Source organism: Mesocricetus auratus, unplaced genomic scaffold, assembly GCF_017639785.1.
Source record: "Mesocricetus auratus isolate SY011 unplaced genomic scaffold, BCM_Maur_2.0 Super-Scaffold_100031, whole genome shotgun sequence".
NCBI classification, from domain to species: domain Eukaryota; kingdom Metazoa; phylum Chordata; class Mammalia; order Rodentia; family Cricetidae; genus Mesocricetus; species Mesocricetus auratus.
Genome location: NW_024429212.1, coordinates 3,694,395 through 3,706,662, shown reverse-complemented (window position 1 = coordinate 3,706,662; position 12,268 = coordinate 3,694,395). Strand labels below are relative to the sequence as shown.

The following is a 12,268-nucleotide window of genomic DNA, read 5'->3' as shown; positions in this document are numbered from 1 at the left end:
TTCAGCAGCCCCCATGAAAGGCTTGTTTGACCCCAAAGGGGTCGAGACCCACAGATTGAGAACCACTGCTCTAAAAGACCCCTTCAGTGGTCTTCTCATTTTACTTTTCCTTCCTGTGACTTCGTGGCCATCTCTGCCATGTCTCCTCATGTCATATATTTCAGCTACCACCTACAAGTGACACTGAAGTGACTGAGGCAAAACTGTACACACTGGTGACCCAGGAGGCATATATTTGCATCTTTGGTTGGCTCCCAAAACTAATTATTCTGCCACAAATCTAACTTCTGTTTTCATTCTTCCTGGCAATTTAAAAAATTTCTGAACGAAGAGTCAGTTTTGTTTCTAGGTCTGTTCAACAAATGTACGCTAAGTCATTGTCTTAAGCTAGATTGTTTGATTTTGAGTCAATGTTTTTGTTACCTCCTTCTTGGTCTGCCTTAGTCTCCCAATGTGTTAGGACTAAAAGCATGCACCAGCACGTCCTACTGAAACTATGTGTTTTTCAACAAGACAGTCTGATGCCTAAGTGGATGTGTTTATATATCCTGTGGCCCATTAAATTACATTTAATAAATTTCTTCCTGAATTATGGTTAGGCATAAAGTGCAAAACCTTTAAAGATATTTATTGAAGACTGCCAGTAAAATTGCCATTTATTTCAAATCTAGAACATATTCTACTGTGGACAGTAACATAAACAATTTGGATGAGTGATTTCAAACAAAATTTGTGTAATAGATCAAATACAAAATTGGATCCTGGAGGTTTTTATCTTTAAGATTTTACCAAAAGAGTAAGTTTTGGATTTTTATGTTTCAGAAGAGCATGATAACACATCTATGTAGGGTTGGTCTCAGAGGTAGCCCAGGTATTCATGATTGGCAGCACAATAGTGAATATCTATCAGCCTCACCCCATGTCATAGACATCTCTGTGAGAACTGTATTAGTTGCACTCCTTTGTGGGACAATGTGTGATCTGTGTGTTATGTGTGGAGCAATTAGTGTGTTAGTCAAGGTATGTCAGCAATAAAAGTGCCTCTGCATCCACTTTTGTTCTTGTGGATATCTACAAGATATTCACAAATAACTCCCTCAAAACTCCAAACTCATTACTGTTCACAGTCAAGACAATGGCTTCGCTTATATTTGATAAGCAGAGCTAAGAAGCAATCTTATATGTGTTCGTAGGCTGACTTGTCTAGGAAGATTATCAATCCTATGTTATAGGAAATCTCTTGTTTGGAAGAGAATTTGTTCTCCAAGGTCTTTAACTGTTATTTTAAAGAAGAAGCTAACAGAAGCAGCAAAATCACATCTTCAACACGAAAGAGCATGGACATCAGAAGAGGACACAGCACTGAAATACAGATCTCCTGGGAGCAAAGTAGACTGTATCTATGTAGCCCCGGTCAGTTATAGCAAAGAGCCAAGGAACAAAGACCATACAAAAAGTGCGTGGAAGTAGGCCAAGGTGCCTCCTCCTGTGGAGCTCATGGTACAGGCCACAGAGTTCTCTCTATTGTGGTAAGTGCAAGTACAACGCTTGTCATGAAGCACTACCCTGATTACTCTCCCCATGCCGGGTTAAGCACCTGTTTCTGTCACAGAGCTACAGAACTCTGTGCGGGAGCTCAGTTCCTACAACCCACAGTGTGTAAAGTCCATATGGTTAATGCTGCACCAAGCAAGATCCGAGGACTGTGAGCGACAGTCTGGATTTCACGAAAGTGACTACATGTAGTTATTTGCTTATATAACAACATTTCTTTATACTGCTAACATCTACATGTTCCATGTACTGAAGCATGCTGGGGCTTTAATCGATGCTTCTTCCAATCAAAGGGCTCATAAGTAATTCATGTCACATGGTTTGTGGGGACTAATGGGAGGTCTTGTAGTCTGAGATAGGCTTTGCTAGGTGCTGTCCCCTGGTTCTTGGTATAGTTGCTTACCCAATGTATGTGGAGAGATTAATCCTATACAGTGGCATTGTTTCATTGCATAGTATTTTACCTCTAACTGGATTCTGACTCAATCTGTTCAATGAAGTTAGGAGCAGAACTTATTTCAGAGACATTCCTTTAGGAAGACATAAAATTTGTTTTGGTAAACATATAAGAAATTACTTTGTGATATTAATTGCGTGAATAGTACAAACATGAATAGGGTCAGTTATGACTACTACTCTTGTAACACATGGCTAAAATAGTACATGGAAAATAGAAAAACCTTCATCTTGCTGTTTGCCCATTTATAACATGCTTATGAAAATTTCTACATGATTTTGTTAAAAAACTGTAAAAAGTTATAGCAAAATTTGTCTATAGTGTTTCTTGAAAATCAATGAGTGGCTCTTTGTGGGGAAAATAACCAAGGCATCTGGTGGTAATTCACTGATAGAATTATTTTGCCTGCATGATTATGGGAAGAACACACAACTTTGAAATAAAATAATTGTGACAAATACAATGGTTAGGTCTGCCGAAGTACTTCAGCATTTAAAATCCGACTCTAGTGATGGTTATACTCGGCACTGATAGCTCATTCAGAGAACAAGGGGAAGAAAGCAAACTGGCTGCATGGACATGGCATGGAGCAAGAACATCTGAACACCAAAGATGACCATGCTGAGCCTCCCTCACAACCCCAAGGGTGCCTACCTGCAAGGTGTACCCAGGCTCACACTGGAAGGAAAGCACATCATTCACCATGTACCGGTCTCCTATCTTGATGCCATTGCTCGGGAGAACAGGTTCCTGGCATGCAGCTAGACCCACAGCTAGAAGGATACAAAGACAGACACTGGGGATCAGATAATGTCAACAATGCTGTTATCAATAGCAGGAGGTTTGCCTCCCACCACTTCCTGTAGAGACAAGCAAAGGTTTCCGCACTTGCTGTTTGACCAAAAGGTTTTAAATCTAAGTTTCAAGTTAATTTTTACATACTACCTCAATTTGTTTCCATCATGTAAGGGATCCAGGTTTTTCTTAGATAAAAAATTGTCAGTTCCACACTTAGCATAGAGTCCCCCAATTTTAATACTGATGCAACTAAGTGACTGTTTGCTGCTGCAGGGAAAGCCTGGAGTGGTGTTCTCGTATCGTCTCTCTAGCATTCTGAGGATTCTGAGGAGACTTCACAAGTCTGAAAATCTGGGAATTCCTACTCTTTAGGAAAAGACATATGAGAGCACATTCATCCTCTTCTTCCTATTCTTCACATCCCCAGAAACAAGAACCTCGAGGGCAGTGAAATCTTAGATAAACAGGACCAATATTTACAGCCATTTAATGTTGTACTCTCCTCCTTTCCTTAGATTATAATTGCCTCCATTTAAGGTACCTACAGATCGCAATAGAAATTTGTCATACACTATTAAAATCCAGACCAAAATGTCAGAATAATTAACTCTAAGTCTTATTTAATAGCCATATCACTCTTAAAAACGAAGATACACAAGAGAGGTATTTCACAGAATAAAACAGGCATTTTTTTAACCAAAACATTTGAGGTTTTTTATAAGATGGGTGCATTCTAACCATAGACCTTGGGCAACACAGATGATGGTAACTGTGTTAATTTAGTTAAGACTCTGGTTTTACTTCCCAGAGCTGTCTATGTGGGAAGGCTGACTTCCATTCTTCCAGTATGCCACGGAAGAGGAGAAGCATTTCTCCAGGTGAGATGGGTGAGTCTTCCATCTTGGAAGTGTGATGAGGCTGAGCATGGTCCACAGAGAGACCATGATATTTGAGATGGAGAAAGAAGAGCCACCATGCTTTACCTCCATCTCAGCATCTCTATGTAGTTGTCTAAGTTAGAAACTAAGAACGCATAGTGCACGTAAGAGTGGTTTTCAGTTCTTCCATTTATCTGGTTACTTTTTAAAATATATATATATGCATATATATTAATATATATAACTAATAATCAAAATGTGAAATGAAAGTGGTGTGACAAGCATCAGGCAGGGTAGTGTTCAGTAATGAGTCTAAGCCCAAAATGGGAATATCATTCTACACCAGGTGAGAGAGGATACCCTTTCCAAAGCTACCTTGCACATTGAGTTGAGAGAGCACTATTTGCCAGAGGTGACTGGACTGTATGTCACGTTAAGCCTTGAGTAGATCCATCACAGGAGTAATGGAAAGTCATACAGCTGTATAACTTACTCACTGAGACACACTTAGGTCTAGGAAGCTCCCAAAACACCAAAAGGACAACCTAAAGTCTGATTAAACCGGGCATGGTGATGGAACATGTCTGAAAGCCCAGAACTCAGGAACATGAGGCAGGGGTATTGAGTGTTTGAGGCCACTATGCTATATTGTATTTTATATTTCATTTCAAAAATGGATAAACAGAATATTGATGTTTCAAAAGTTGACAAATTTAAGTGTAACGGATTGATAGGAAAAGTCTCCACTAATGTTTCAGAGGCAGCAGCATCTAGGAAGAGGATATTCGAAAATTATTTGCAAGATTTTTGACAGAATTTCTCTCCTTGTCTAATCATGGTATACTTGGAAGTAACATCATACATGATGATGTGGAACACTTACAGAGGATTTCATTGTAAGGTGGTTCATGAACATATAGGTTCCTTGATTTCCTTGAAGACAAGGTAAGGATTGTTCTTACAAATCTGGAGAACAAGTGGCCATTTGTGTGTGTGTGGTGGAATGGCTAACACATTTTGATGTTTTATAATTTATTATCTATGAATATGTTCTTTTTTCACTCTGATGTTAAAATGTGGACTGTTAAAATGTGCTAATACATAAAGTTTCAATCTGATTTAGAATGTAGGAAGGAAGTTTTTTATCTCCCATGAATCTTGACTGTGGAAGCAAAGACCTTGAAACAAAGCTATTAAAAAGATAAGTGTCCTAATTTGACCAAAAGTAGAGTTATGGTTTGACCTACTGCTGGTCATAAAATGTGAATGTTGTGAGCCGGAGGTGAGCAGATAGTCTATCAGGTCTCCTGAATACACGGCTGCTGTTCTTCAAAACCAAGCAGAAACATCCAGAGCGAGTCCACTTGAAGTTCAGAAGTAAAGATTATGAACAGCACACGACAGTCATGTGCTTTTAAATCAAACACTTACAGTAGGATAGCGAGAATGTCTGCAGAAGGTGCACACTTGGATGACTTTAAAGGATTTTTCTCAACTGAGCATTCCTCTTCCTGCCCCTGGTTAAGCCGGTAGTCTTTACAATTCACAAGTTTACATGAACATATTTCTCTGACTGAAGAGCTCAAAACAAGAATAAACCTAACAACAAAAATGGTGCGAAGCAGATCTAAGCAGACAGACTTGGAGTTGGAGTATTTGACAGAGGGAATTCAAAGTACAACATTCTAGTTGTATTCTGTTGTTGTGATAAAACCCTCAAACCAAAAGCAACATAGGAAGAAAGGGAGCCATTTGGCTTATTCTTCTAGGTTACAGTTTGTCATTGACGGAAGTCATAGTAAGAACTAAAGCAGGACATTGAAGCAGAAACTATGGAGGACTGCTGCTAGCAAATTCATACGGGCTCATGTTTAACTAGCCTTCTAGAGTTCATGACCACCTGGCCAGGGAATGGTGCTGTCCACACTGGGTTGGGCCATATGGACATGTCCACAGGACAGTCTGATCTAGGCAATTCCTTAACAGAAGTGTTCCTCTCAGATGACTCTTGGCTATGTCAAATTGAGAATTAAAGCTAACGAGGACATAAATACTTATGCACGTATGCACCATTTCAACACATGGTGGATCATCGTTTCACTATGTGGACACAAAAGGCTATCCTTTAGTTTTGAAAAGAAAAATAGGGCAATGCCAATCATGCTGTATATGGTCCCTGTTGACAGCGTTTCAACAAAGTGGCTTTCGACTTCATGAGACTCTAACCAATGTGCATTGTGTAAGAACCACACTGTGAACTTTGAATTTTGTTCTTGAGACAGGGCTGATGATACAGGGTAAGAAACTTTTTATAAAGCTGCACAGCTTCTAGTTGTTAGTATTTAGGCATCTGTATTGGCCTGACTTTGGAGTTCTGACAGGATTTGCTCTTGGCTACAGCCACTAAGAGCACCACCTGAGCCTATTCACCATGTTCCCTTTTAATGGGACCTTGCCTACCTCCCATCTCTCTCTCCCTTTCTTTGTCTCTCTCTCTCTCTCTCTCTCTCTCTCTCTCTCTCTCTCTCTCTCTCTCTCTCTCTCTCTCTGCCTTTTTCCTCTCTCCCGCTGCTCCTGTCCCTGAAGGCTCATCTACCTCCCTCCTCCCCTTTTTATGATCATTTGTTCCTAGATGAAAAAAAAAACCTCCACTTGAACTCCACTGCACGGTGTCTTTCTCTTTCATGACACTTTTTAAAAATCATAACACTAGATGCTAGTAGATCACAATAGTGGGCATCTGGTACTAGGTAAGGTATCAAATGTGTTTTAGATCGACAATACTTTTAGTTGACAAAGGCTTGTGAGATGTAGTTCTGTTGTAAAGAGTAGACCTATGGAGATAAATATGTTCTCCTCTTGCTCCTTCCTTTGCTCTCTTCCTTCTCCTTCTCTTCCTATTCCTCTTGTTCTCTATTGCTATGGATTGAAAATTGGACCCTTTAGAAAGGGACAAGTGTTAGGTATGAATGTCACTGATTCTTACAATGGAGTCAGAGCTACTATGGGAAGGAAGCACAGTAAGAGTTAAGAGCCCTGCACAGAACCTGCAAAATTAAGATGTAGGTCTTCAACAGGCAGTAAATTACCAGTGCCTTGACCTTAGATTGTGAGAAATGAACTTAGGTTGTCTAAGCTCCAGCCTCTGATCCTGTGCCACAGTGACCAACACTGGTGTAAACAATTAAAACACATCTGTGAGAAGCATATCACATGGGGCAGGATAGTCTGCATCTATCATTTAATAGGGGATAAAGAGATGATAATTTTGACCTAAGAATATCAGTCATTAGCTAAAAATTACTTTTCCTGCTAGATAATGCACTCCTGTTATGCTAATGTTATGAAACCAGGTGTTCTTTAGTGACGAACAATACTTGAGGAAATGAACCAAAATGAACAACTTTACATTTGCCGAAGACATACATCTGAACATGTCCCTACTCTGTAGCAGAAAGTAAAGCATCCTACTTTCCACAGGGCCACTAGGTGGGCGTGCTGGTTAAATTTGTCACACTTTTGCATGAAAGGGGAAGACTACTAAAAATACAGCTGTGCCAGCTGTCTTTACCATGGAGCTATATCCATCACAAATTCCGGAATCGCTCCACTTAAGCTTACTAGAACGACAGCTGGTTCAGAACAGCCACACCATTAGACTCAGCGAGGGTTGTTAAATGTCAAACACTACACTTGAACTTTTCCTCAATTACACAAAAATAAATCTACCCACGTGTGTGTGCTTATAGCAGTGTCAGGAATTCTGAACCAAGAGGCTCAGGCTTTGTCTGAAACCACAGCCATAATAGGTTTTTGTTGCCTTGTTCTAGAATTTGTTATATTAATAATGGAAAAAAATCAAACAAAAAGTAGACATTTTATTGATGGGCTTAATGTAAACTGAATGAAATTATATTCGAGAGTCTTCTCCCTCTACTTAAATGAAAGTAAGCAATTCTAAGATATTTAGATTTGACTGGAATCCTCACTACTCATTAGACCCATTGGCCAGGCAGGTACACTGAGTAAAGTAAGATGATTCATTGAAACAGTATCTTCTTTGCCAAACGTATCCAGAATTCTAATGCATTTATCTTGTTTTAGTGTCTTATAATGTCTGACATGCCTGTTGTTTTTATTTATTAGGTCTTTGGTTGTCATATTGCATTAGTCACTCTTCTATTGCTGTGATAAAACACTGTGACCGAGTTACTAATAAAAAGGAAGGCTTTCTTGGAATTTATGGTTTCAGAGGGATAAGAGTCTATCATGATCACATGGAGAGGTCAAGCAAGGCAGCAGGCAGACATGGCAGCAGCAGCAACAAGCTCACATTTCCAAAGGCAAACAGGAAAAGCGCCAAGCAGAGATAAGGAATGACTGTGGAGGCATGAGCAGAGGAGAGAGGAGCAGATTTTATCCTAGAGCTGACAGTGTCTGTAAGCAGTAGTCAGGGTCCACCTCGCAAGAGCATAAAGAACTGGGTCTGGGCCAGCAGGTGACTGTCCACAGATGTTTAGGAAGAAGGCTAGGTTTCTTCAAAGCTATCCTGCCTCTTGCTCTTTTCAAATGGGCTGAGACCTGACATTCCAAAAGACTAGAACGGAACAGTGTGGGAAATCCCAGTCCCTTTGCCCAAAAGGACAACTTTGGGAACTGACTTAGATGGTACTTTTGCACTGAACTTCATGCTTTTTTAAATGCCCAAAGATCATAGGTAGGAACAAACCTTAAACTTGTAAGCAGTCCTTTGGGCTGCATGTACTATATACAAAAAGTATCAGAAGCCTATGGTTATCCGGTAGACCTCACATTCTAGAAGCTTCTCTGAAACTCTCTGAGAAAGAAGCCAGAATTTACATTCCTTAAAAGATGCCTAGTTCCTCAATTCAGTTAAGTTAAAGCGTTGGTGGGTATGTGATGGTTGAATGATAATCAGGAAAGCATTTCTAGTGGAGATGGAGGAAGCCTAAAAGAAGGCTGTAGGGAAATTTTGGGTAGTGAAAATTGTTATAAATGAGTGAGTGATTGAACAGAGATATGTATCTGAGAGGTGAGATGGGCAGGTGTAAGATAGTCGACCACACTGTGAGCAGATGCTCATTGACAGTCCCTCCGTTGAGGAGGTGCAGGACTCACCACTGGGGATACAGAGAACTCTCCAAATGTGCTGGCTTACATTGAGGTTCTTGCTCAAGCTCTGGTTTCATGAGTACATGACATTGGGGTGCTCATGAGTATTATTGATATGAGTCTTTAGAGTATGTTTATAATTTAGTTATATTTGTAAGGATTACTGTAATTGGGGAGTTAGTACAGGTTGTCAGTTCCTCAATATTCAATTATGATACCACCCTGCTAAAAGGCTTATTACTGTACTTCAAAAGACTCAAGGTCTTTTGTAGAATTTTAATGCTTCCCTGGGAACATTCACTTAACTTTTTTGACCTAGAGCAATTTGAACCCTTAAAACTCCTAAGCATAGTTAAAAAATAAACCCGAAACAATAGCCATTTTAAAATACCTAATCACAAACACCCCTTGACTGAGAGCAATTTAGAAATCCCATCCATTTGAGATGTAGAAATCTGAAAAAGAAAACATCCCTTTTATTTTAACAAGAAAAGGTGACGTATAAAACAAAAACCTTTCTGAATCCAACACAATGCTGAGGTACCTGGGTGACCTCAGTTGTGGCAGACACACTCCCTCAAGGAGACAGGAGGAAGAGGCAGTGCCTGCTACAGAGCACAGGAGAGGTAGAGCCTGAAGAAACAGGTTGGCTTCATACAAACAAACTGCCCAAGGCTGGACCCAAATCTCTGTTGGCTCAGGGACCTGGATGGGGGGATCTGACCTTCTCACCACAGGCTCTCTGTAGTGGGAAGTCCCTCATGCACCAATTTGAAGAAGAGCAGGGGTGAAGTGCCTTCTGGCTCCTACAATCTTCACTCTTAGGAACTCATGAGGTTGGAAATGCCGTCTGTCCCTGTGCATTTGTTTCCTAGGTTCCACACACACACAGATGCTCTGCATCATGCATGTTAAACCATGCACTCTGAAACTACATGTTCTACCCCCTTCAGATGCAAATGGTCTGGTTTGGGAATTCTGGAATGTCCCTTTGGATTAAGAAGGCCTGGCCTTCATTCACACAAGGACTGGGGAGTCCTCTCTGGATGCAGGTATGGAACAGGTAGTGTGTTTTGGGTTTCAGTTTCTTGGTCCTCCTCTCTTTAGACTTGGGCATGTGTACAATGTGAGCATTACTAAAATAGGGACATCTGTGACATCCCTTCCCAGTGGCAGTTGGGTCTCCTGGCACCAGGAGCTCAGTAAACAGTATCCTGGAAAAAATGCTCGCTGTGCCTCTGCATACTGGGTCATCATTGTATTGACAAGTGTTCTGCTTTATTTTTTTTTTTTTACCTCAGAAATACAGCACTGCCTAGGACAGACGGGAGCTAAAGTAGATTGCATCGCATGTCCTCTAGAGTTGTTTTCTTTTTTAATTTTATGGATGCACATTTTACTAAAATCATGAACATAGACACATTTACATAGATTTGGAAATATATGTTTTATAGTGCACAACTAAATATGTCAATGTATTAAAATAATAGAGGCTGTTGGCAACTTGAGTCAACAGTCTTAGAGTGAGTGGTAAGTCTAATTCTATAAGTACATTGTGATATCCATTTAAAACAGGTATGTAAAATTAGAGCAACGGGCTGAATTCCCTTTAGTACACTAATGATGTGAGTTCTCCAAACAGCACCAGCCACAAAGATGACCACCTGGAATAGTCCATATAATGTCATGTTCAGTCAAACGAAAGCAAACACATTACTTAATTATGGTCCTGGATTCCCACACAAGACCTTGGGTTCCTGAAGAGACTTCACTTCAACAGGCAATGGGAGGAAATTAGTCTCTCCATTAGAGACTCATACGAAAAATATCATGGAATAGAGAAAATTATGCTAATAGAGCTACAGTACATGTGCAAAGTAGATAATCGCAGACTAATTATGTTATCAACATCTCCTTCCCCCCAAAAGAAAAGGGAGAGCCTGAAACTGTGAAGGACACTCAAGGACTAAGAACAATGATCAGTTTCAACAGGACCAAACTATTAATGGATTGATCAACTCTGTCATGACAAAGGGTTTTATCGGCTACTCGTGGAATCTTTGTGGATTGTATCAAAGTAGCAAAATTTTTCAGAAGAATTCTACATGAATAACATTCACAGAATAATTTTACACTGTCACTAGAGCATTCCTATTCACATAAATTGGAACACACTTGCATGCAAATGCCTGTAATAAGTGGGGAGGCTCAGGCAGACTGTGAACGGGGCCTGTGGTTGGTGGCTGGTGTTGAATATTTATCATCAGCTGGAATGTGGCCTTTTGAAAACACATGCATTACACTCCTGCAAACTCTTTATCTCAATTTTAAAAATCACTTATTGACACTAACCCACGTATTTGCTCACTTGCAACCGCTTATTAGAAGAGATAATGCCAACATCAAGCCATTACAGAGCCGAAAACACATCCCAAATAAACCTTGCTTTCCCTGGAAATTCACACTTCATGTTTACAAGGTTCACCCAAAGTATCCAACACTACAGCAGGCTTGTGGATGTGACCTTTGTTGTCCCACTTATTAGACCATTAATGCAGCCTCATATCTGCTTTTGCAGTGATTCACCTCTCTCCTGCAGTGTCTCTTCCAATTAAAATGAATGTTGCATAAACATAGGCTCTGAAATGCTTGCTCTCACTAGTGCTTGTTTTAACACCTCTGAGAGTCCACAAGGAAAGCCCCATGACACTATCTGTTGAGATGACAATACTCTGTATTTTGGGATGCGACTGTGAGTATCTGTCGTGACACAGAGAGTCGATCATATTACAAATAACTGGCTGCTTCCTAATGCAAACAGCCTGGAAACACAGTTGGCTCATCTAATTATTCTACTTTGCTCTTATAGTCTGTAGTTTGTAGAGAATACCCTTCATGTAGCCTATGTATACTAAAACTCAGTTTCACATAAGTATGGAATGGGCTTTAGAACAATAATATTTCATTGTTTAATATACACAGGTTTTGTTCCTTTCACAATGATGCCCCCAGAGCCAGACAGAAGCAACAGTTGATCTTACTTTTGTATTCTAGGTGAAAGCCAGCAGCAGCAACACTGATGTCTGACTGGAAGTGTAGGCAGAGCTGGTTGGAAGTGCTGTTCAGCAGTGCGGGCACCGTGGTACCTGTGTGGGGAAGAGGCATGGCTTTAACGTGAAACAGACAGGCATTACCCACGCCGAACACAGAACACCATATCCCAGGCTTCCCAGTGCCTAGAGCTTGTCTGATCACCTGTCTTTAACCTAAGTGTTGGAGCTGACCACTGCTTGCCCTGTCATTCCACTTTTCAAAATGCCTTCAAGCAGCGGTTCTCAACCTGTGGGCTGCAATCATCGGGAAATACATAGGAACTGAGACGCTTCTCAGTAGCAAAATTAGAGTTACGAAGTTGTAACCAAAATAAACTTATGTTTGGGAATTCCTA

At 40.4% G+C, this 12,268-nt stretch overlaps 1 protein-coding gene across 1 annotated transcript in view; it reads right to left on the bottom strand.

Moving 5' to 3' along the window:
* Positions 1-12,268, bottom strand: part of Csmd1 (CUB and Sushi multiple domains 1) — a 1,489,308-nt gene that overhangs the window by 129,516 nt on the left and 1,347,524 nt on the right. The window contains exons 37-38 of the mRNA XM_005082604.4: positions 11,862-11,966; positions 2,666-2,784 (exon numbers count right to left, since the gene is read on the bottom strand). Of these exons, the coding sequence (XP_005082661.1) occupies positions 2,666-2,784; positions 11,862-11,966 (224 nt within the window). The remainder of the gene's footprint in view (positions 1-2,665; positions 2,785-11,861; positions 11,967-12,268) is intronic.